This window comes from Lissotriton helveticus, chromosome 3_1 (genome assembly GCF_964261635.1).
Source record: "Lissotriton helveticus chromosome 3_1, aLisHel1.1, whole genome shotgun sequence".
Lineage (NCBI taxonomy): Eukaryota > Metazoa > Chordata > Amphibia > Caudata > Salamandridae > Lissotriton > Lissotriton helveticus.
This window is the reverse complement of record NC_136061.1, coordinates 325,896,922-325,923,132: the sequence shown is the minus strand read 5'-3', so window position 1 is coordinate 325,923,132 and position 26,211 is coordinate 325,896,922. Positions and strand designations below refer to the sequence as shown.

The 26,211-nt window shown below is 47.6% G+C and overlaps 1 protein-coding gene across 3 annotated transcripts in view; it reads left to right on the top strand.

Annotated features, from left to right (window-relative positions):
• The window catches only part of AKAP10 (A-kinase anchoring protein 10), a 522,318-nt gene extending 496,602 nt beyond the window's left edge, over positions 1–25,716 (top strand). For all 3 annotated transcript variants that reach the window (XM_078679922.1, XM_078679919.1, XM_078679921.1), the window contains one exon: positions 23,207–25,716. In XM_078679922.1, the coding sequence (XP_078536048.1) occupies positions 23,207–23,212 (6 nt within the window). In that variant the 3' untranslated portion in view covers positions 23,213–25,716. The remainder of the gene's footprint in view (positions 1–23,206) is intronic.
• The last annotated feature ends 495 nt before the right edge of the window (positions 25,717–26,211 follow it).

Below are 26,211 nucleotides of genomic sequence, written 5' to 3'. Positions count from 1 at the left end.
ACTGCCGCCATCGACGCTGCTCCACCGCTGCCAGTCTCCTCCCCCCGCCGCAGCCTCTCACCATCAGTGCTGCCGCAGAGTGGGGGAGTGGGAAGACTACAACTCCCAGCGGCCTCCGCGACCGGAAGTCGCGTTGAGGCGGAGCGCGCCAGGAGGCAAATAAAAACGGACCTCATCTGCTGTGGTGTGGGTGCATAAACCGCTACAATCAACTCAGGGAGAAACGCTGTCACTCCTACCTGGGAGCCCTTGCCAAAACGCCTTCACTGCCGCCATCGACGCTGCTCCACCGCTGCCAGTCTCCTCCCCCCGCCGCAGCCTCTCACCATCAGTGCTGCCGCAGAGTGGGGGAGTGGGAAGACTACAACTCCCAGCGGCCTCCGCGACCGGAAGTCGCGTTGAGGCGGAGCGCGCCAGGAGGCAAATAAAAACGGACCTCATCTGCTGTGGTGTGGGTGCATAAACCGCTACAATCAACTCAGGGAGAAACGCTGTCACTCCTACCTGGGAGCCCTTGCCAAAACGCCTTCACTGCCGCCATCGACGCTGCTCCACCGCTGCCAGTCTCCTCCCCCCGCCGCAGCCTCTCACCATCAGTGCTGCCGCAGAGTGGGGGAGTGGGAAGACTACAACTCCCAGCGGCCTCCGCGACCGGAAGTCGCGTTGAGGCGGAGCGCGCCAGGAGGCAAATAAAAACGGACCTCATCTGCTGTGGTGTGGGTGCATAAACCGCTACAATCAACTCAGGGAGAAACGCTGTCACTCCTACCTGGGAGCCCTTGCCAAAACGCCTTCACTGCCGCCATCGACGCTGCTCCACCGCTGCCAGTCTCCTCCCCCCGCCGCAGCCTCTCACCATCAGTGCTGCCGCAGAGTGGGGGAGTGGGAAGACTACAACTCCCAGCGGCCTCCGCGACCGGAAGTCGCGTTGAGGCGGAGCGCGCCAGGAGGCAAATAAAAACGGACCTCATCCCCCGCGTCGCGGGAGCGCGCGGGGCCGCGCCGGGCTAAGCCCGGGCAAAGGGCGGGCCCTCTGTGGCCCTCAGGGGACTGAAGGAGACGGGGCGGGCCACCCCCCTAAGTTCGCTCCACGGAAGCCACAAGTTAAACCTAGGCTACACTCAGAGGAAAGTGGTAGTTAACACAAGTCAAGGATGACTAAAACCTGCAAAACCCCGATGGCCACTCGATCAACCAGCAGATTAAAAACAGTGAGTACACCTTTGCCCACTATAACCGCTATAGATAAAATGCTCCAAAAAACTATCAACGTAGTGGCGGATGCCATTCAAAATACCGAGAGGAGGCTCTCTCTGACGCCTAATCTATGTTTCCCAGATCTGTCCTCACATACAAGTGCAGAAGACCCAAACATGGAGGACTCAGTCTCTTCACAGGAGTCCCTTCTCATGCAATCATTTTCAGAACTACCAAGATCGCATATCAAAGAAAAACCCTCTAATTCTTCTTCCACTGACCTATTAGCTAATACTCTGGATAACAGCCTTATGATTCTAACTAGTAGTGCAAATAACATTCAGCATGAAAAAGATCCTGCTTCAGCACTGAAAGTTCATACCGTGGAGATTGCCCCATTAGCTATTGCTATAACTGAAACACAACCATCTAAACAATGCAACACTCCAAAACTCAAGAGAAAAAGGCCCAGAATCACATTTCCTAAGAGGAAAATCCACCATATACTAGTTAAACCCAAGCGATCGCTCAAAGACATGTGGCAGAAGAACAGTCTAGAGAAACTCCCTGTCACAAAGCGGGGTGGGCCTCTATCAACTTCTCCACTAGTCTACGATGCAAGTGGGCATACCAACTCCAAAACTGGTATCTCTCTAGTTAATGAGGAAACAGGACATATCGAGAAGCAGAGTAGCGTAATCTTGCCAACAATGAGAGAGTTCGAAGCCCTAATTAAAACAATACTACAACCCATTCGCCATCAGATCGACAATATAGAAAGGGCGCTGAGTAAATTTGAGAGAGCGCAAAATGACATATCCTCTAGTATCCTCAGATTACTTACAACAACTAACATGCCCACAATTTTTGTTCCATCTTCTTCCACACTTAATGTAAAAAACTCTATACCAGTGAAAAAAGCAGACAACACATCAAAGAATATAGGAAAGACAAACCACGCACAACCTCAGAGATTACCCTTAACTGACCACGCATCAAATTCTCAATTAGCTCCTATCCCTACTGTGATTCCAAACACACCTATGCTTAACACACCTAACACTCATATAGATGAGGATGATAGCGAGTGGGCTGCAGAGGGTCACCTACCTAGCTCCAACGTAGGTATATCTGAGGACAAAAGTCGTACGGCCCCTCCCAATGGAAACACTCAACACAAAGACATTGGAATACAGCCCCCCAAACCTACTACAACATGTCCACTAACACATATTAATCTGCCACCACAGGCCAACCCCTATACTATAGTTATGATTGGGGTGCCAAAACTTGCTGTTAACAGGGAAGAAACACGGGAGGAATTGAGGAACAAAGCAATGCAATGGCTTTCCATACATAGGCCTCTCCCCCCAAATATAACAGGCACCATCCATCATGCCAAAAGAGTAGAGTGGGTGGGTACTCGCTTTAAATCGACAGAGGGTGACTGCATTGTGGTCACCTTCAAATATCTAGGACCGGCGAAATTCATCGCAGGATGGAGAAGCACAGGGACAAAAAGCTTGATTCGAACCATGGGACTTAGCTACTTCTACCCAGTCCGTTCAGATCCCTATAGGAATAAAATAAATTATCACTATACCCAAGAAGGATCTTACAGGACACAGCAGAATAATCAACCCTGGCGGGCCTTTACCCCACCCTGCCCAGATGCGCCAATGGGCCTAGATCAACATTCATATTCTCATTTACGGGGAAACAAAGTCCATAACTATCAACCAATTGAAACAGCTGAACGCCACGGGCACGATTACCACCGGGCTTTTAACCACACAACCTCCCAATATAATGACTACGGGTTCCCTACAGCCAATCGTTACGATGCTTTCCTCAGCTATGACCTACTGGAGGAGGTAGATTGACTGCAATCTGACCCGATCCCTGTTACACTCTCTGCCAAAACAATCTGCCTGGTAGGAAATATGAAGACTCCACTTAAAACCTCTAATCCTCTAGTGGTCATTTCTCCTAACATCACGTGCACAACGAACTTAAAATACTTAGACAGCCCTAAAGCAAGCCATGCTCTGTCCTCCCTAGTAGACGAGGCAGGTATCTCTTGCTTATCAACAGCTGGTAAACCTCATGTATCACCTGTAGCGCTAAGAACGAACTCTGTGTTAAGGGACAACCTAGATCTGTGCTCTTCATCTGCTATAACATCTATATCAAACTTAGCACACCATGCCCCTAACACAATTAAGATACTGTCCTGGAATCTCGCAGGTTTGGCCTCAAAAATTATTGACCCGATGTGGGAAACTTTTGTCAAAAATTACACCATACTGTGCTTCCAAGAAACATGGCTAATAGAAAACAACATCTTTATGGAGGGCTATCAAAGTTTCTTTGTTCCCGCATCTCCCTCCACCAGCGGCAGAGCAAAGGGGGGATTGGCAACATTCATTAGTTTGTCCCTTAAAATGCAGATCAACCAAGTACAGCTGGATAACAGGAACATGCAGGTTCTGTCTCTCAGAAGGGGCAAGAAAGCTATAACTCTAATAAACTTCTACAATTCTGTCGCAAATTCAAACGACTGTAACCTTGTTAGACTTGAAAGTTACCTAAATGAATTTGGTTCAAAACTACCACAGGATAAAATCCTTCTTGGTGACTTTAATACACACATTTGCGGTAATCCTCTCTCAACTATCTTGGGATCCTTGGGCTGCGGTCTCAGAGTAGGTCCCCACTTCACACACTGCCAGCGAGGAACTAAACTAAACACTCTAACGGATACCATGAACTTGACCATGGCACTTTCTATGAAAGACGACTCTTTTTCCTTCAAAGTCCCAACCTACAAAGGATCTGAGTCAGGGTCTTTTATAGATCATATTCTTCTTTCTGCCTGTGTGTCCCAACAGGTTTTAAACTTTGACATCATTGAGAGCATCCATAGTGATCACAATCCTTTGCACCTTGAATTGCAATGCGGCCCCTCAGTGCTCCATAAAAACATTAAGGACCCAGGGGCTCTTAAGTTGATCAACAATAACCGCCGTTTAAAGTGGAACCTGGTAAACAGCGACAACTTGTATGAGGATGTTGCTCTATATTGTGAACATGAACTTAAGCTCTGTGCCTCAGATTCCGCTTCTCCAGACTCTATTTTATCCGCCTTTGCGGTTGTGTCCAAAAGAATAGAGCAACTACTGACGGTAACAACCAAAGGATCTTTTGCTCAACACCCTCGCTGGTTTGATCATGCTTGTTCCTCTGCAAACCGCAATTTAAAAGCTGCTCTTAAAAACAAACCGAGAGACTCTGCACTTATTAAGGCCCTTCGAACAGACTACAAAAAGGCCCTTGCCTCACGCAAGAAGTCAATTAAAACTAAAACATGGGAATCTTTGCTCGATCCATCTACTTTGGGCAACAGTTCAAAATTCTGGAGCATAATAAATAAACCACTTTTCGACAACCCAAATGATGAGAGGCTCGGTACAGTTATACCGGAGGATGACTGGATCACTCACTTTGGAGCTATCTTCAAGAGCGACGCCCCACAGCCTCCAGAACCATTTCATCTACCTGTAAGCAACCCGCTACAATTCTCGACCAAAGAAATTGAATTAGGGATAATTGGTCTCTCCAGTAACAAAGCCCCGGGCCCGGATGGTCTTCCACCTGACCTATTCAAATCTAATATCACTTTATGGGCTCCCATTCTTACATCTGTCATCAATGCTGGGGTCGAAGTAGGGGCTCCGAAATCCTGGGGAGCTTCTACTATCGTCCCCGTTTACAAAAAGGGGGACAGAACAAAAGCGGCCTGTTATAGACCAATCTCCCTGATAAACTCTGTTGCGAAGGTAGTTGGTGGGATTCTACTAAAGAGGCTGAATGCATGGGCCAATCAACACAACATAATGACCCCTGCACAATATGGATTCAGACCAGGACACGCAACAACCACACAGTGTCTGAATCTGTACCTAATTAGTGGTAAATACACCCAAGCAAGAGAGGGAACTTTGTATATGGCCTTTATGGACCTTTCCTCTGCTTTTGACTGTGTCGATAGGAGCAAACTATGGGAAGTCTTGCAAAAAATGGGCGTAGAAAATAACTTGATCAATTTTCTGGCTGACCTACACAACGACACCCGTGCTAATGTGCGTTTTACAAGAGACATGAAAGTAACGAGAGATTTTAAAATCAACCGAGGAGTCAGGCAGGGCTGTATATTAGCACCTTTTCTTTTTAACTTATATATTAATGGACTTGAAGATCACTTGATAAAAACAGACACGGATTACCCTCGAATTGGCAAAACAGGCGTACCGGTCCTGCTGTATGCGGACGACGCTGTTCTTTTATCCAGAACCGCACTCGGACTCCAAAAATTACTGGATTCTTTTTTTCAATTCATGTCCTCACGTGGCCTAAACATTAACAATTCCAAATCCTTTGCCATGACGGTTGGTTTAACACCCAAAAAACAATACCCCTTTTCAGTTAACGGGGAAAACATTCCACTTACAAAAACATTCTCGTATCTGGGTGTACTTTTCGACCATAAACTTAAATGGGGCCCCGCCATAATTAAAAAGAAAGGCGATATACTGAGGACCAACTCTGGTATAATGGATTTCGCTCGCAAATTGGGTAATACCCCAGTATCTGCCGTGTTGAAGCTATATCAGGCAAAAAGTGTTGCGGTGGCATGTTACGGAAGTGAACTGTGGGGGTTTTTACCAGTAGATACCCTAGTAGCTCTCGAAAACAATTTTCTGAAACAGGTCATGAGCTTACCAAAGAGTACTGCAAACTTCTCTATACATGAGGAATTGGGCACCCCGTACTTAGCTGACAAAATTGCTGCAAACCCTCTGCTCTGCTGGTTAAGCTGTTGGCGCAATACAGCGATTCCACTAACCCATAACATCCTAGCTGAAGCCCTTACTTGGGAAGGACAATTTAAGTTACCCTGGATGAAATACATTCGTAATTGCTGTAAAGATCTGGGCAGATTAGATCTTTACTTAACACCCCAGAACGCCACCAAGCAAGATGTCAACTTTGTAAAAAACACCTTTTACTTGAAGCGACAACTCTACAGGGAAGAAACTGAGCTTAAAAAGCCCAGCGTAAGGAGCCATGCACTAACAAAGACCTGTGTGTTCCCTGAACCTTATCTATCGTGGAACATATCCAGATACGAACGCTTCCTGCTGAGCAGATTTCGATTTGATCTCTATCATCTGCTTTTAGCTGTACCAAGTGGAGCCCATAGAGCTCAAGTGTTGCCTGCTTGCGGCTGCGACAACAAGTCTCCGCAAGACTTGGCTCACTTTTTATTCCTATGTCCTTATTACTCAAGTCCACGTAATATGTTTTTAAAACCGTTGCTTAAAAAGATGAATTTTACACAAATCAAGCCCGCACTTCTATACCTTCAAATGTTGCATGAAGACAGTACTTTTTTTACCTGCAAGTTTTTAAAAACAGCCTTAAAGTATAGATCAAGTATGGAAGGATGATTCCAAATTGAATTATAATACAGATACAATGCCGTCTTGATTAAGTATATGCACATAGGACCACTGTATCATGTCTTTTTACTAATCGCTTACTACCTTTTTCTTTTAAAATTATTGGAAGATAAATTTTTCCTTTTATGAATGAACTGTATTTTATTGTATTATGTGCTTTTATGACTGCTTTCCTGCCAGTCGAATAAAGAAACTTTGATTTGATTTGATTTGGGTCAGGCGTACGAGCTTGATCATGCCCAGCGGTCCACACAAGCAGCACCTCACTCCTTTCAGATACCAACAGTGTTACGAAACTGGTGGCACTGAGAAAACCCCTACTTTCAAACTATTAAGTCAGTTTGAGGTGCCAGCTCTGCCCAATCAGGAAAGCTTTGTCACAGAAATACTATCCTGGGAGCCATAAAGGGATATACCCTAAATATTCAACTTTCTTAGTGTGCTGTCAAAAAAAGGTGAATTCCGCAGGGTCGCCTCCGAGGCCGCCTTATGACTACTCGGTTAGGACATACAAAACAGGTATTATGCCATATTTCTGTAGTGGCAGGGCGCCCAAGTTATCTTTTTACACTTCTCCCTAGTTTGCCATACGCAAAATGTTTTACTAAGGTTCTAATAAAGTCTCTTACCCTCTGTGACGGCAGCTTCATGACGGACCACTGCCCCGTGGATTCAGCAGAACTTCCAATTAATTGTGGTGTCTACCAACCTTCCTTGATGCAGAAGTGTGAATCTGTCCAGGCGGGGTCTCCTTCCTTTGGCTACATTCGGATTTGAGATACCGTCCACTCCAGCTCCAATGGTGGCTCACCAAAATGTTTCTTGAACACGAAACACCTTGAAATAAACAAGAGGCATTTGGCAAAACAGCAACAGTTTAATTAAGCAGTGCGTCCGGGAGAAGTTACAGGCACAGGGCCTGAGGACTGTCTCAACTTACAATCAATCTGAAATGGGTTTTTATACAATTTGTCCAGATGTCCTGCATGGGAAGTTGGTGATCAGTCCGTGTACTGTGTGTGCTGTGTCCTGATTGGCTATATGTTCCTAACTTTGAGTGGCATCTGACTTTATGGTGTGTTGGGAGCTTGTGTACCCCTCCGGCCATGTGTGCTTTATTGGGGCCAATCTCCCTGGACCATTATGGTGCCACTGTGACTTTCTGTAGGATTGATCTAGTCCCGTGTCCCACATCATGCCAGTTGTGCCCACACCAATCATTTTTATCATGGAGTGGAGGTCCGTGGGCAAACCGATTTTGCAGCATTATATGTTGATTATATGCTGCGGTTTCTTCAAGATGTTGGGATGGATTTCCCTGGTTGTATACACTTATTAACCCGCTTTGGCATAGTATATGGGCTACATAGTAATTGGCAAAAAACTCACTTGTTTCCATTTTGCAGAATTGCCGCACAGCCCCTGATTTACATGGGCTTAATTAGAGCCTTACCTGCATTAAATATTTCGGTGTATAAATATATTGTAGCCAGCAAGATGTATTAGAAGGGAATATTGGAGCAGCTGTTAAAACATTTAGAAATAGTATACATTTTTGGACTAGCTTACCATTATCTGTGACTGGCAGAAGAGCGGTAGCTTAGCTGGTGGCGCTGCCAAGATTACTCTGTTTCTTCAACTTCGTTGCCATTAGTGGTGCCTCACCAATTCTAATAGTTTTATTGTACTAATTTCAGTAGTCCTAAAATATGTATGAAATTTACAGTAGTTGGAATGTGCTTAAATGCTTGTGGATGCATGCCGTATGAGATATATTGATTATCACTTTAATCTGTAAATTATAGTTATCTGCGAATTCCTCTTTTTTAACCTATATTTGAATCTATTTCTTATAATTATCTATGTACCTTTTTAAAGTAGATTACTGTATATGTAATGCACATAATTTATGATCTGTATTATATGCCTGTCACTATTGCACTAAGGTCTATTTAATGAAACAAATAATTATTTTAACTAACTATCTATGGGATTGATCTGGGATTTCCTGTTTGTGCGTTTGTCTGCTGGGCACGTGCCACCCTACCTGTGGCCAGTCAATCATTGACCTCAGGCCTTCGTCTCAAAGCCTGCCAACTATGTATTTCTGAGTCAGGGTTGATGTTGAGTTAATAAAGGGTGAATTTGTTACAAAATGGTTCTCCTTCCATGATTTTTACCATTCCATTTTCTATTCGGATCTCTTCGGCATCCCGGAGGCAAGGACAAGGCTTCTTGGTCAGGCACCGGAGTCTTCCTTTTCCTAAGAATTAAAGCGACTATGTCCTGAGATGGGACGTGGGTGTGATATCACCTCTAAAACCTGCAGAGATCTTGTTTCTGATAGATGCATCTGCCAGCGGATTCCTCACCTTGTGAATATCCCCCTGCGTCAGCAGCATTCGGAAATTCTTTTTGTAGCTTCGCGCCGACGTGGACCGACGTCACAGAGGCACGGCATCGCGCGCGACTCCGCTGACGTCACCGACACCATATTAGGCCCACGCCGGCGTGATGACATCAGTTCCCTTTTTTCTGCGTCGTCGACGCTAACGGTTTTCTAGGGATCGTCTGTAGCTATTGCAGTAACCTTGTTACTTTGTTATAATTGTGCTTCATTGTCTTCTCTCTCGACATGTCTTTGAAGAAGACCGGGTTTAAAGCTTGTGGGGAATGTGGCAAAACCATGTCCATTACTGATCCACATGATTGCTGCGTATGGTGTCTAAGCTCCGACCATGACGTCGAAGACTGCTAGTCTTGTAGGAAGATGACACCTAAGGCCCTCCGGGAGAGAGAAACCAAGCTTCTCGTGGCGAAACTTAAAGGAAGAAAAGAGAAGAAAAGTTCGAGGTCGCGAACTCGGCGTTCGAGGTCATCCTGGGACTCGTCCTCGGCCCATGCTTCGAGATCTTCAAAAAAGAAACATAAGAAGAGGACCCATGAATCCCGACATCACTCGAGGAAGGACTCGGGTTCAAAGCCGAAGTCACAGGTGAAGCTGGATGAGAAGGTAGTGGTTTCTTCGGCTTCGGAAGAGCAGGACGCCGAGGGTGAAGTGTCGCATGCGAATTCGCCAGGTTCCCCGAGGCAGATAACGAATCCATCCCGGTTCCGTCCCATCCTTCAGGTCGGGAGGATGAAGGTGAGGAGGAGGTGGTTGGTGAGGGAGAGGCTCCGTTGCCCGAGTGTCCGTCGACTCCGGTGCACCAGCCCGAAGAGGAGGTCGACGTTGTATCGACTCCACGCCCTCAAGAGCAGCCCGGGGGTTCGTACCCAGCCTTCCCGGTTCCAGGTCAGGATCCGACGCAGTTCCTGAATGCAATGTTTGGAATATACTCCAGGGCTATGTACCACACTGGGGCTCCTGCTGGTCCCATGGGTCCGATGGCGTTTAGTCTGGGTGTTCACCAGACCTATGCTCCTGCGCCCTTTATGCCGGCTCCAGCGCCGCATTGGTATTTTCCGACGCCGACGAGGCCTTAAACTCCGAAGCCATCGACCCCAAAGCCGTCGACGCCGAATCCATCGACGCCGAATCCATCAACTCCGATGCCGAACCCTGAACGACTTCGTGTGAAACTTCCTCGTCCGACGTCGGGATCGGCGCCGGCACCGGCTCCGACGGAGTCGACAGTGGATCCGTCGGCATCGTATGTGAAGCACAGGTCGAGGCGTGAAGCCCAGAGGCTTATGGAGGAATAGAGGTTTCGTGAGGTAAATTTGGAGGAGGGTGAGCTGCAGGAGTCTGAAGACCCATTTGATGATCTGACGGTGGCTAGTGGCCTTGAACTGTCCCCTGAGTGGGATTTAGCCTCAGTGTCGGATGCACCCTCTAAAGATGTGGCTCCTTACCATGTCGTGATCAGGAAGGCGGCAAACTTATTGAACATTACTCTGCCTACTGCTGAGTTTAAGTCGAATCTTCTCACAGAGATCCTTCACTCACCATCTTCAGTGATTGAACCAATGCTGCCATTTAATGATGCCCTTGCAGAGCCAATTGTAGAAGTTTGGAAGAAACCTTCTTCAGCTCCGGCAGTATCTAGGGCTATTGCCAGGAGATATAGAGTTGCTCCTGATGACACAGAATTTTTGTCCACTCACCCTCTGCCTGAGAGTTTGGTGGTGCAGGCGGCCCGTTCCAAGAGATCAACGGGAGCTTTTCCACAGGTTCCTGCAGAAAAGGAGTCGAGGACGCGGGATCAGGCTGCTAAAAAGGTTTTCTCCTCCGCCAGCATGGAGTTGAAGTCCACAAACGCGACCTGCCTGATGGGGCGTTATATCCACGCCTTGATGGATACTGTAAAACAGTTGGTGCCAAAGATACCGGAGGATGATAGAAAATACTTCCAGGAGGTAATCTCGGACACTCAGGCTGCAGCAAGGCAGGTGATCCAGAGAGGTTTGGACACAGCAGATTCTGTGGCGAGAGTCATGGGCTCTTCGGTGGCTACGAGGAGAGCTGCATGGCTAAAATCGTCTGAGTTTTCAACAGATGTCCAGTCTGCATTAATGGATCTACCATTCAACGGGTCTGGTTTGTTTGGCAAAAAGGCAGACGCTGCTTTAGAACGTTTTAAAGACAGCAGGGCGATGGCTAAGTCGTTGGGCCTTCAGACCTTTGGGAAACGTTTTAGAGGGTTTGGCAGATCTTCTTTCCGTTCCTATAAGTCAACTCAGCCGCAGCAAAACACACTGTACAAGGCGTACAGTGGCAGACAGAGAAGCTCGTCCCAGAGGTCGTCAAGTCGCCGCCTCCTCCTCCTCCTCTTCCCCTTCCCAGCCCCCTGCCAACGCAGCAAAGCAGCCCTAGATCTGCCATTCTGGATCATGTGGGCCCAGTGGGGGGTCGGCTTACCCATTTCCTACGAGATTGGGAATTGATTACATCAGATCTTTGGGTTCTCAATCTCGTCGAGAATGAGTATGCTCTTCCCTTTCGGGAATTTCCCCCAAATTACCCTCCTTGCCAGGGTTATTGTTCGGAGGACCACCTGCTTCTCCTGCAGGAAGAAGTCCTGGCGCTGTTCAGAAAAGGTGCGATAGAGGTGGTTCCGGAGCAGGAGAGGGGTCAGGGATGCTACTCCCGGTATTTTCTGATCCCCAAGAAGGATGGCAGGCTTCGGCCAATCCTGGATCTCAGGATCTTGAACTTGTATCTGAGACAGGAGAAGTTCAAGATGCTCACCCTTGCTCAGGTTCTTCAGGCGCTGCTGGAAGAAGACTGGATGGTGTCGATCGATTTGCAGGATGCGTATTTTCATATTCCCATCCTGAAGTCGCACAGAAAGTATCTCCGTTTCACGGTTGGGTTGCAACACTACCAGTTTGCGGTCCTTCCGTTTGGTCCTACTACTGCGCCTCGAGTCTTCACCAAGGTGATGGCAGTGGTGGCAGCACATCTCAGGAGGTCAGGGATACCTGTATTCCCGTATCTGGACGACTGGCTGATCAAAGCAGAGTCGCCGGGGAAGGTGCTCCATCACCTGCAGGAAACAACTCAGTTGTTGCACAGGTTGGGTTTTTCGATAAATGTACCCAAATCTCACCTGGTGCCCTCCCAGCGCAACCTGTTCATAGGTGCGGTACTGGACACTACTGTATGCCGTGCATTTCCTCCTCAAAGGATTCGCGACATACAGGAAATGATTCCTTTATTCTACAATGGAGCGGTTGTTCCAGTCCTGAAGGTCCTACGTCTGCTCGGTCTGATGGCTTCTTGCATTCTGTTGGTCAACCATGCACGCTGGCACATGAGGGCACTCCAGTGGTGCCTCCGCAGGCAGTGGTATCAGCACGGCGGAGATCTCAGGGAGTCAGTGAGAACCTCCAGAGAAACTGCAGCGGATCTGTCTTGGTGGAGCGTGGAAGGCAATCTGTTACCAAGGAAAGCCTTTTCAACTACCTCCATCGGTGGCCACAGTGATAACGGATGCATCCACTCTAGGGTGGGGTGCTCATCTGGGGGATCTGGAGATCAAGGGTCTTTGGTCTCCAGAGGAAAGGTTGCTTCACATCAACCTTCTGGAGTTGCGGGCGCTACGTCTGGCACTCAAGGCCTTCCTCCCTTCCCTTCGCGGTCAGTCAGTTCAAGTCCTGACGGACAACACGACCACGATGTGGTATGTCAACAAGCAGGGAGGAGTGGGGTCGCAGTGTCTCTGCAGACAGGTTCTGCGTCTCTGGTCCTGGGTTCCGGACCATCAGATTTGTCTGATGGCAAATCATCTGGCCGGAGTTTTGAAAGTTTGTGCAGACACTCTCAGTCGGCAGTTCTCTGCCGACCACGAGTGGAGGCTTAATCCAGAGGTAGTTCGTCACGTCTTTCGGACGTGGGGAACTCCTCAGGTGGACCTGTTCGCCACTCGCGAGAATGCTCACTGCCCGTCATTCTGCAGCCTCCAGTTTCTGATGCAGGGAGCCTTGGGGGACGCGTTTCAGTTGAGTTGGGACTCGTAACTCCTTTACGCGATTCCTCCCATACCCTTGATTCCTCGGGTTCTGAGGAAGATTCGCCAAGACCGGGCCCAAGTCATATTGATCGCCCCGGATTGGCCAAGAAGGGTGTGGTATACAGATCTTCTCCACCTCTCCTCATGCCCTCCACTCCGTCTCCCTCACAGGGCAGATCTCCTCTCCCAGATGGAGGGGCAGGTTCTAAACCCCCACCTCCAGACCTTACACCTTCATGCCTGGAGATTGAACGGGGCAACCTGAGTTCCTTTTCTCTCCCACACGATGTGGTGGATGTCATTTTGTCAGCCAGGCGTGACTCCACTAAGTCCATTTATTCCTATAGATGGTCAAAGTTCGTTACTTGGTGTGGGGAGAAGTCCATTGACCCTTTAAGGGCTCGTTTGTCCAATATTCTTCAATTTGCTCTTTCCTTGGCCCTGCAGGGTTTTGCGGTGGCAACTATTAAGGGTTATTTGTCGGCCTTATCGGCTTTCCTTTGTTTGCCTGACCAGCCCTCTTTGTTTAAGTCACCTATTGTTTTACGATTCATCAAGGGCCTTACCAATAAATTTCCTCCTACTCCTTTTATTGTGCCTCAATGGGACTTGAACCTTGTTCTTACATTTTTGATGGGTTCGCCTTTTGAACCTTTACACTCATGTCCCTTGAGACTTTTGTCTTTCAAAACGGTCTTCCTGATCGCAATTACCTCGGCAAGGAGGGTAAGTGAGCTTCAAGCTCTTAGTTCAAAGCCCCCGTTTTTATCCATTCATGCTGATCGAATGGTTCTTAGGACCAGGGCTGCTTTTTCTGCCAAAGGTGGTAACTCCTTTCCACCTGGGGCAGTCCGTTACCCTCCCTACCTTTTATCCTCCCCCTCACCCTTCCAAGGAGGAGGAGAGACTTCACCGCCTGGACCCTAAGAGGGCGGTGACCTTTTACCTGGACAGGACGAGAGAGTTCAGGTCGGATGACCAGCTGTTTGTTGGATTTGCTGGCTGCAGGATGGGGAAGGCTGTGCACAAGCGCACGCTCTTATCTTATCCTATCTTAAGGGGAATTTCTATAGCGCTCTGACACCATGAGTTTCCTGGCGCTGATTGGGTGCTGGGAGATACGAGGGAGGGGATCTAACCGGACTGTGTGAAGAGACTAGTTATCAGGAGTTTTCTGAATTCAAGAAGGGATTTAGAAGATTTAAGCAGGGGGGACAGCGGGTTCCAGAGTTTGGGGACCAAGTGAGCAAATCTACAGCCGCCAAATTTTTTGAGTTTGATTGGGGGCGACTAAAAGCTGACGATGAGAAGACCGTAGGTTGCGTGCCGGACAATAGAGGGTGATCAGGGATTTAAGGAAAGCGGGAGAGGTCCCGAACATAGCTTTAAATGTCAGGCAGCCGATCTTAAAAGCAGCCCTCTGTTCAACCGGCAGCCAGTGGAGTTTGCGAAGTAACGGTTTCACAGACTGCCACTTTGGGCTTTTATAGGCCAGTCTGGCCGCCTGGTTCTGCACAATTTGGAGCCTATGGAGAAGGAATTTGGGTAGGCCATGGTACAGAGAGTTTGAGAAGTCCAGGCGGGAGAGCACCAGGGCAATCAAGACTTGTATCAGGGCCTCAGATGTAAGGAGGTGGGCGACTTTCCTGATTTTTCCTAGCTGGAACATACATGATGACACAACAGCACCCACCTGGGGCTTGAGGGAGAGCTCAGTGTCAATGATAACCCCGAGACTCTTTGCCGACCTAGCCGGAACAGGCGGGGAGCCAAGCTCCACCGGCCAAAACTGTGGGCCCCAGTGAATGGGGCTGTTACCCGGGAGGATTAGCTCTGTTTTCCCCGGGTTCAGCTTGAGCTGGTTATGATACATCCATTGCTGGATGTGTAACATAACCGCTTGACAATCAAGAGCTGCATTGGGGGTGTTGAGGGGGAAGATAATTTGCAGATCGTCCGCATAGTTGAAAACGATGATGTCCCACCTCTTCAGAAAGTGGATGAGCGGTTGGAGATAAAGATTAAAAAGCAGAGGGGACAGGGATGATCCCTGGGGCACTCCGCAGGTGGATGGTTCCTTAGCGGCCGTGAAGGGGCCTAAACGGACCGCCTGGGTTCTGCCCGACAAAAAGGATTTAATCCAGGCAGAGGCCAGGCCCCGAATGCCGGCCTGCTCGACACAGTGGAGAAGGATGTTATGGTCCACCGTGTCGAACGCAGCCGACAAGTCCAATAGGACGAGCGCCTGGGGTGCCCCTCTGTCGGCATTACCCCTCAGAGAGTCCATAACTGCCAGGATCACAGCCTCGGTGGAGTGGGCTGGTCTAAACACGGCTCTCAAGATGGATAATTTTATGCATCAAGATCTGCTACTCCCTGGCGGGTAAGGAACCTCCAGAGGGTATAAGGGCTCATTCCACTAGAGCTAAGTCTGCAACATCTGCTCTTTCTAGAGGTGTGCCTGTAGAGGACATTTGCAGAGCCGCGACTTTGGCCTCCCTCCACACTTTCGCAAAGCATTACTGCTTGGCTTCTGAAGTGAGGAGGGACGGCCACTTTGGGCGCTCTGTCCTCCAAGATTTCTTAGTATAGCAGAGTGGATACCCTCCTCCGGGAGTAGGGACTGCTGTGGGAATCTATTCATTTCATTTCATAAATCTTTATTTCGGTAAGTTTATCACCATAAAAGATATTAAAACAACATTTCATTAAAATTATTATAACATTGAAAATTATACATTGCGACATCCTACAAAGGCCATTAAGTATTTCAATAGTACAAAGTGTCATGCTTTTACTACAGTAAAATTCAGAAACCGGCCTTGAGGCATTGACTTCTCAAAGACCACATTATGCCTAGATATTTAGCCACTGCAAAGACAATGGGGTCCGTCAGGTCAGTTTTGAGCACTCTGAATGCGGCCAGACACTCCACAAACCCCAAATTCCTGCATACAGGAACAATCCATTTCTTACGGATTGCACTGTAAGCCGGGCAAAAGAAAATTATATGCAGCTCGGATTCATCGGAAACTCTGCAAGCCGGGCATAAACTAACGGCGGGTTTGCTTCACTTACTAGTAAAAACTCGAAGTGGGAGAGTCCCGTGCCTCCATTGCAAGTAGAGTTTCCTTAGTAAGGCAGGGTATAGTTTGTCCAGGACTGGTTCAAAGCTATAAATGTCCTTAATGCATAGGAATGACTCCGTGAGTGTCCCAAGGTTTGATTGGCGACAGAGTGCCGCTATTTTACTGTCATGGTAAACCTTTGCCAACCTCTTTTTGGAAATTGATGGACAGGTGGATAGGGGATCAGACCAGAGAGTCAGTAGGCCTAGACCCTCCAGCTCACTTTTAATGACTTTAAGCCATTTAATATTCCCTGCATTGGGCATAGCAAGCACCTCCTGGAGCCCCTGCCTATAGCTAATCAATTCTGGGACCGCCCACAGCCTACGCCAATAACCCAAGGGACGCAGTGCCAGATCTTCATCGAGAGGTCTCATCCCCAGATCTAACCTTAATGGGACAAGAGGCGTACTGGGGGGAAGTGCTACCACCCGCCTGATGAACTTATTCTCCTCTTTCACTAGGTCTGGAGAGACTGCATGACCCCAGAGCTCACTGCCATACATGACAGCCCCTCTTGCCTGTGCCCTGTAGATCTGAAGAGGTGGGCCAACGGGTCGGATGGATGACCTATTTTTCCCCATAAGCTTCATGATCCCACCCAGTTTGAGTAATGCTTTATCTTGGTGTGAACTCCAAGACATTTTCTCGTTTAGCGTTACTCCGAGGTACTCGAAGGTTCGGACCCTTTCGAGTCTACTTGGCCCAATGTGTGGGCTAGAGCGGAATTTTGGTGGGGGGTTGAAGGCCATGAATTTGGTCTTAAGAGTGTTGATTTCTAGGCCATGTTCCCCACAAAAGTCCACAAAACCATTAAGAACACGTTGGATCCTCATCGGAGACTTTGAAAGCAGCAGGGTGTCGTCAGCGAACATAATCGCCGGCACCCTGCTGCCTGCCAGCTTAGGGGCGTCAGAGTTGTCAACCCCATTCAGGTGGGAGATTACCCCGTTGACATAGAGGCAGAACAGGGTGGGTGCAAGCACACAACCCTGCCTTACCCCCCTGTCAACGGGGAACCTGTTCGATAAGGACCCCTCCTTGCCGCACCTTACCTGTGCAAAGTTGGCAGTGTGGAGACGGATAATCATCTCAAGCAAGCCCCTAGAGACCCCCAATTTGGCCAACACCTCCCAGAGTTTTCTGCGGGGAACCAGGTCGAAGGCCGCCCTTAGGTCCACGAATACAGTGTAGAGGCTGCCACCCTCCAACTGTACCGTTTTCCAAAATATAAGGGCCAGCCGAAAGACCTGGTCTATCGACGAGACCTTCCTTCTGAACCCTGCTTGGTATGGGCTCAGAATGTCAAGTTCAGTCATCCAATCGGACAGACGGTCCAGAATTAGCCTAGTGAAAAGCTTCTGGGAAACGTCTATCAGGCTTATTGGCCTGTAGTTGGCTGGGAGCAGAGGCGAGCCCCTCTTGAATATGGGCACTATCTCTGCCCCCAGCCAGGTTAGGGGGATCGTCATGCCATTCAAGATCGCATTGAACAACACCCTAAGATACGGGGCCCAGATCTTAACTTCGTGCCTAAAGAGGTCACCGGGGAGCTTGTCGCCTTTTCAGCAGCAAGGCCCATGATCGCCGTGATGAGCTCCTCCAGAGTAAACCCATCCATTGGGGATGTACGTTCAATGGATTGGACCATTGCTATTTCGGATGGGTTCCCTAATTGGTCCAAATCGGCAGCGCTATACAAGGTTTTAAAGTGGTCCTGCCACACAGCAGATGCAATATTTGCGTCTACTGCCGCCATAGGTTCAGCAGAACCATACTTAACGATATGCCAGAATTTCCGGGCATCTCGTAGTGCAAGGGCAGCCGTCATTTCAGACCAATTGTCATGGTCCCATTCCATTTTGGCATTGCGAAGAACAAGCTTGTAGGCCAACCGCTTTTCCCTGATCATACTGGGGGTTTCCCGAATTTTAAGGGACTCCAAAAGATCGGCCTTTGCTCTCCTGCAAGAACCATTGAACCATGAGGCTCTTCTCACCTTACTCTTTTTCATCTTAGCCACAGGGTTCAGTACTTCTGCTAGGTTAGAGCAGAGCTCAGAGTGAATGTCCCCAAGCACAGTGAACTCAACAGGGGTGGATAACTGGGGGGAGAGATCCACAACTTTTTCAAGGGCAGGCACCACAATCGCATATAACCTCTGGATATCGTCAGGATTCTCCAGGAGTTTTAGCCATCTAATTCTGCGTCTGTTGCTAGTTGCGACTAACCCGGCAGGGAATGCTGGATTTTCTTCTTGAGTGGTAATGGGCATTCCCTGAACCGCGAACCTCAGTGATAGTACATTATGGTCACTATCAGTCCTTGTGATTATCCCAAAGTCCCTCACTTTAGCCCAATCCTTCGTTGAAACCAGGATGTAATCTATCCGTGACTCCTGGCCCACTCTATTAAAAGTGGGCTTAGGAGGAATATCTCCCTTGAGCCGCCCATTACAGGCCCTCAGTGAGTGGGATAGGGTAAAAGATGTTATTTGGGTGACTAGAGGTGACCATGACTTTACAGGGGGGCCCGGGAGGGAAGGTATCTCCCAGAGATCATCCTCTTCACTAGATACCCAGTACGAGCCCCTCCCAGATTTTCTTGAAGGGGTATTAAAGTCCCCCCCAACTACGAGTGAAGGACAGAGGATAGCAGAGTCGAGGAACAAGGCTAGATCCTCAATTGTCCCCGAAGTACCTGTTATCCCAGCCGGTCTTGAGTATACATTTATTAATGCCACACTCTCACCAGATGCCCACTCCAGAACAACACACTGAAAGTCCGCTGAGTTGGTTTCAAGGTTTTTCGCCCTGCAACCTAAGTGGGAGCCTACCCAGATCAACAGGCCACCAGATGATCATCCCTTCCCTCCCCATTTGGCCGGAATGTGAAAAGAAGCGTACCCTGTACGGCACTGTTTTTCCCTGGCCCACGTTTCCTGGAACAAGCATATGTCATGTTCCTCAATCAGTTCCGCCCACTCCGGGGAATCTGATTTGTTGGCCAGCCCGGCAACATTCCAAGAAAGTATTGACATTGCACCGTGAACCCCCGCCTTATCCTTGGTGTTAGATACAGAGATGCACCGGGTTGCCCTTCTCTGGCTCTGCTTAGGGCTGGACAGACCCTCTGTTGGCAGCGAGCATATTACATACTGCGCCTTTGGAAGAGAGTTATCCTTAGTGTTTTGACCATGTGAAACTAGGTGGATGATTTTATCAGTCCTTGGCTCAGGAAGTGTGCCACCCGCTCGATGTTCAACAACATCCCCCTCTGTGTGCTTGGTGACTCCTATGGTTAAATTGGTGTTTTCAGTTAGACATTGTAATGGTCGAGAGACAAAGCGCGGTGAAAGGCAGGGCAAAGGACAGTGTGGTTCTGCTGAAAACGGTGTATCTAAAGCCCTATGTGAAAGTCAATCCACGTCCTCAAGGCACCCAAATCTATTATAAGTGGGTGCCCCATTCCATCCGCCGTGTGTGTCTTGCCAGTGGTTGGATAGGCCACCCTGTGCACAGTTTCTCGCCGGAATCCAGGACCAGTTTCCCCCCGTGTTAGGATGTAATCGCGGGGGATAAAAATAAGTTAGAGGTCTAGGTGTTATGGGCGAATTTACTCCGTGATTGTTCCATAAATAGATATGGTGTGCAGTATTGGGATCTTCGAAAGAGACGATAACACAGTCACCTGTGATAGATTTGTGCGAGGTCCCTATCCAAGGGACCCGTCGCACCATGAGAATTTTGCTTCTCAGGTGATTGGGTATCGGCCTATTTACATTGAGCCAGTGAATTACTTTATTTTTTAGTGACCCAAAGTCTTCCTGCTGTTGATATGGAATTTCCGGCACCCCCGTTAGCACAACCACATAGGGTCTTACATCTGGAGGAAGATCAACATAGCCCCTGTAATGGTTTTTATTAGATTTTGTTCTCTGTGGAGAATGATGGTAAATATTATGATCTTTAACCCTCGGGACTGGCAAGGCTTTCGGTGCTGGTAGAACTTGAGCCAGCAGCTGATTAGCGCCCTCCGGTGCTCTGTTGACTGGAGTGCTTATATTAGCCTTATGTCGAGGTTTCGGAATAGGTTTATTCACCAGAGCTGCTGATGGAATAGCAGCGGGTGCTAGTGGCATAGAATTAACGACTAGTGGGGTAGTTGGTTTATTTTCAGGTATGGTCAGGGTTGCTAAAGTTAGAATACTTTTTTCTGTCTCAAGCAGCTGGTTTTCTATTCTTGAGAGTCTAACTTCCAAGGGGGTTAGGAGTTTTTTTTAAAGTTTCCCAAACAATCGTCAAGAATTCCACATCCTTCCCTTCTATCGTACAAAGTGATACCCCACCATTCTCACTTTCTATTGTGAGGTTATCATATTCCCCCACCGATTTCGCTAAGCTAGATTCTAATGCTATGGGGCAATTGTTTCCCATAGGAGGGGATGCATGGAACACATGGGGTAGTGCATGAAAGGATGACTGGGGAGGGGGACAACCCTCCCCCTTAACATTAAGCTTTGTCCCCGTAAAGAGCTGAGCTTTTGCAACCTTAGCCTTTTTCCTAGAGTAGGCAGATGTGTTATTGCGCTTTCGTTTGTGAATAGGACCCTTTTGGTGGGCAAGGGAAATCTTCTCGCTCATGACCTTACACTTGTCAGTAGGTACCGTCTCAAGTGGGTCACCCTCAGCCCTAACCACCCCACCCAATGGTGAACTAAGGATGGGGGTGGATGAACATAGAGACCCCACCATCGATGCTGGGGCCGAAGAAGATGGGACTGCTGACTGATGGATAACTGCGTGCGTCAAAATAGGAGCAGGGCCCATTGAGCGTTCAGGTGTTTTAGCATGAGCAAAATGGCCTAGAGAAGACTATTTGGCCATGGTTAGCTCCTGAGATAACCTTCTAGCTGCGTCGAGTTCGATGGAGACCCTATGCTGCATTTTGTTAATCTCCATATCAATGGCAGAATTAGTCCTGGTGATGAATTCATCAAGTGTTCGATTTTGCAGTTTCCCTTTCGCTGCCCTGCTTCTATGTTCACGCGTGGACATAATACCTTGTAATCCAAGGTGCCTCAGAAAGGTGTGTTTACAGTGGCGAAGTAGAGGCCAAGGGGAGTGGCCCAGTCCAGTCTCTCCCGGTCTCTAACGGCCTCAAACTGCCCGGTCTTTGCCCGGTCTTTGCTCCGTCCCGCGCGCGTCCCGCGTTGCGGTGGAGCTTACGTCAGTGAAGTATCCGGATTCGGGGGGCCTGGCCTCCGGGGGAAGAGGCACCAGCTGTGCAGAATGGAGAATGCTGGGCCTCGCAGTCCCCCGGTAGGCGTGCCTCACGCTATACAGACAGCAAAGTCCTCCACCTAGGCAGTACCCGGCTGGGAGCGAGTTGAGTATCCGCCGACTGCGGAACCGCTCACACCAGCTGGCGTGCCTCACGGAGCAAGCAGGGATAGGGATAAACAAGCGCCCAGGACAATCCTCGATCGCTGGCAAAGACTAACAGTGAGCGGCACCCGCGAAGCGGGTGTCGCGAAAGGTAATGAAGCCTCGAGTCAGGGGGGCGTGGCCGCCGGGGGAAGAGGCACCAGCTGTGCAGAATGGAGAATGCTGGGCCTCGCAGTCCCCCGGTATGCGTGCCTCACGCTATACAGACAGCAAAGTCCTCCACCTAGGCAGTACCCGGCTGGGAGCGAGTTGAGTATCCGCCGACTGCGGAACCGCTCACACCAGCTGGCGTGCCTCACGGAGCAAGCAGGGATAGGGATAAACAAACGCCCAGGACAATCCTCGATCGCTGGCAAAGTCTAACAGTGAGCGGCACCCCTATTCACAAGGTGAGGAATCCACTGGCAGATGTATCTATCAGAAGAACAAGTTACTTACCTTCGGTAACACTTTTTCTGGTAGCTACAGTATCTGCCTGTGGATTCCTCACTGACCCACCCGCCTCCCCGTTGTCCACTCTTCTATACCTGAGTATCTATAATGTATTTACTTTATTATCAAGGTATTGTTCTTTTCAAATGTTTGATTGCATTTGTTTCACACTGTGTGTGTTACCTTGATGTTTGTGCACTGTGTATACTGTGCATATTTCTACTGTCATTGGTCCGTCCGTGTGCCTCGAGGGCACGGAAAAAAGGGCGGAACTGATGTCATCACGCCGGCGTGGGCCTAATATGGTGTCGGTGACGTCAGCGGAGTCGCACGCGATGCCGTGCCTCTGTGACGTCGATCCACGTCGGCGCGAAGCTACAAAAAGAATTTCCGAATGCTGCTGACGCAGGGGGATATTCACAAGGTGAGGAATCCACAGGCAGATACTGTATCTACCAGAAAAAGCGTTACAGTAGGTAAGTAACTTGTTCGTTACCACAAGAATAATGAAGCACAGCCAGTAGGTCTGTATCTGCCCAGCATGAACTAAACACTCCTACTGAATCCTAGGAGGCAGTCCTCATGGGTGGACTGGGGGGTGGCCGCGGCTGCCATACGAGGGCAGACCATTGCTAGTTAGCTGGGTGCTTCTGCTGGGTTCATCACAAGAGCTCTCTGCAGGTTCCATCTTTCTGAAGAGGAGTTTGTAATGTCGCGTCACATTTATGCTCTCATTACCTTTCTGCTAACGAAAATGTGTTCGCTATGAGATAGAGAGGGTGTAAGACGGCAGCACTGTCTAAGTCCTTTTCATATATTTAAGGCACTTTGTTTTCAGTTGATTTTGTGTATATTATTTTAGCACGTGTGCTGGCTTATTGCATCTGTTAATTAGTACTTGCAATTATATTCTTAGTTTTAGAATAACGTCAGCTACTTTTGAAGTGTACAATCAGAAGGTTAAACAGCTGCAGTGGTCATTTGCAATAAATGAATAATCTTTTCTTTTTGTTGTCTCTCCACAGCTATGACTTTTCAACTACAGAGAAAGTATGTCTGCTTTTGCAAGTTTTAAAGTTAACATTCCCACTGCTGGTGGATTCCCCCTCTCGGACACCAGATGGAAAAAAAGCACTGTATTCTGTCTGCTCGTGGTCAATCCCCTACGCCTGTAAGGAAGAAAGCTTCAAGAGAAGGGGAGCCATGTTTCTGAAATGAACGAGGTGCAGCCCACAGCGGCAGCTGATGGAGACAACGCCCGGTGACTTCGAAGACTTTCAGTAGCTCAGTAAACTTCTGTGCCAGGAAAGACGCACTGGAGCTGGGCGGGGAGGGCACCGGGGAATGAAATATTTGATTTTATATGCAAGGCCTGGGTATTTCTCATAATTTAATGGCATTGTTAACGTTCAAATGGGTGCAGGTGGTGACTGGGTGCAGAACTGGACAGCCTTTCCTCAAAGATGGTTGGGCCTGGAAGGGGCGCTCCTGGCAGCCCAGGGAATAGTCCAACTGTAACCATTGCTCCCATACTTGAAGGGGGCGAGTATCACCTACAATAAGAATTGGACGCTTTAGACGTGATTCGTGGAGGCGCATCACCGCCGGGAAGTGCTGGCCTGAATTGCCTCATGGCGCCTACGTACCATGTGCTCTTGTTTTTCATGTTTTCTGGGGAGAATACTTGAATAACACAAAATGTTTATTATATTACAGAATTTTACTTCCGAAATCTTTGCGATGTTTTAGAAAAGTGCAATCTGCCACAAGGTTGGGGATGTAACATTTATCTGATAAAATATTGTGTTGTCAAAAATCTAGTGAAAAACCCATGACGATTTTATAGTACTAAAGCATGCATACAAATGAAGTGAGCAAGACCTGTATGAATAAATATATATATATAAATACATAGTGATATATATTGAATATGCAACTAAGGTCAGCCTTGTTGACACACACAGTGAAGGTCGTAGAACATGAGGGCCGTAGGTAAGAATATATTGCTATGTAAATCTGGTACGTATTCTCCTATGAAACATAGCTGTGGAGTGGTGACGATACATTCAAGGTGAAGGCGCACCATTGGCCGAATGCATAAATACTCCATCAAGCATTGGTGACCAAAAACGTTCAGTGACTGGGAGGGCTCCGAGGGAACACCCACACGCTTTTTGATGCATAATGTTTAGACAAGCTAAGGTAAATAGTTGCTTATTTTTAGCACAACCCCAGATACAGTTCCATACAGTTGTCTCCAAAATCGTTTCAGCTATTCATGAAGAAAATAGATTTACTCGTCCAGAGTGGACATTAACTGTCAATCTCCGAATCCTTTTGAAGGAAGGTGAAGTGAATTCTTCACGTAGCACTTGCTCCTTTACTCTGTATAACCAGCTTCACTACAAGACTCGACTTTTTTAGTTTACAACCAAAAGGTGGGTTTAGTTACCTTGTATATATGAGAGATGTGTTTTAATTGGACAGGCAGAGTCGAGAAAGCACTGGTAAAAGAGACTCACTCAAGGCGGTGTCGGCTTACCAAGTGAAGCACACAACGTCGTAGCAGGTTATTCTCTAAAATGTGTCTTAATCCATAAGGATTGTCAGTCGCTTATAAAACTAATTCATTTTGCAAATGCATGAGAGCATGTGTTTTCACATTCAGTAAAACCAGACATTCGAATCACCCATACCTAATTTTGTGTGCTTAAGTTTCGTCTCAGCCTTTGAATAATCTTCCTTTGGCTAGTTATCTACTAGATTATAGCTAAAACGACTTTATTAGGGTAGTCCATATCTCATTTAGAGGTCTGAGCACAATGACCATAGCTTTTTGCTTTTTCTACCCTGTCTCTGTCTGAGCCTCCTCTTCTTCCTATAGACTGACCCACTCATCACCTACCATTCCACCAGATTTGTATGTTACATGAAATTATTTTCTGTTTTATTTTAACCATTTCTTATTTTAGGAAGTCTGGGGTTCATGGCGACGCCCGCCCATAATTCTCAGTGACTGTTCTAACAGAGTATAGCTGATTGTTTCTTTTTAAAGCCGCAGCACTCCCACCGTCTGGTTTGCAGAGCACAATACCTTGACTTGACCCAAAGGACTTGTGGCATCACTCCGTTAACATGGTTGTAGTTTTAACAGGTAGTAATAATAGACCTTTCGGAAATACCGTTGAGGTTACATTGTTGTGTTCTTTTCTTTTTTATTTCGGATTGCTCCAGATTATTTTTTATAGAGCGTTGTTAACAAGAAATAATTCAACTTCATATGATAGTGTGAAACATCTCCAGCATTCAAACATGTTTTCACTTCAGATATGACGTTATTCTGTTGCAATATATGATTGTAAATAAGTCTTTATGTATTGTTCAATTAGAGAAGCAAAACAGGCCGTGTACAGGATTTTGGTACTATGTACCACCTCAGATTTTTTGTTTAGTTTTGTTTCTCATACCCAAGTATTCATGTAACTAAATCAGAATATATTTAAATGTGTTTGATTAAAATAGATAAACTATTGAACATTTTGGATTGGCATTTATTTCTTTTCATTGGGAGGTGGAGTTGTCTCAGCCTTCTTACTGCAAGACTGAATTTGCGGTTGTTGAATTTAGTTGAATCAAGCCGACAATGTGGTAGGAAAATACTTTACTGTATGTACTATATCTGTATGAAACCTGCAGCTCACTTGTTTGTTTTCCAGCAGGGTTAACTCAACTTTTTACCCTTTTGAGAGCATCGCATTTAGATAGGAACATCTGAAATCAGTGCCTGAAAACCATCTGTTTGAAAACTACATAAACGGGCTAACTAGTCTGATTATAAATATATTGGCTTATGTAAATCTTTGTTTTTGCCCCTTTTGTTTAAAATGTATGTGTATCTCTATGTACACTTCTATGCTGGTGGATTATTCTAACAACAGGTGGTTCCTCACCTCTAGGATAATCCCAGGTGCCAGACTTGATCCAGATTCTCAGTAGCATGCTACTGCGTAAGAGTACATCGGGTCCTTGG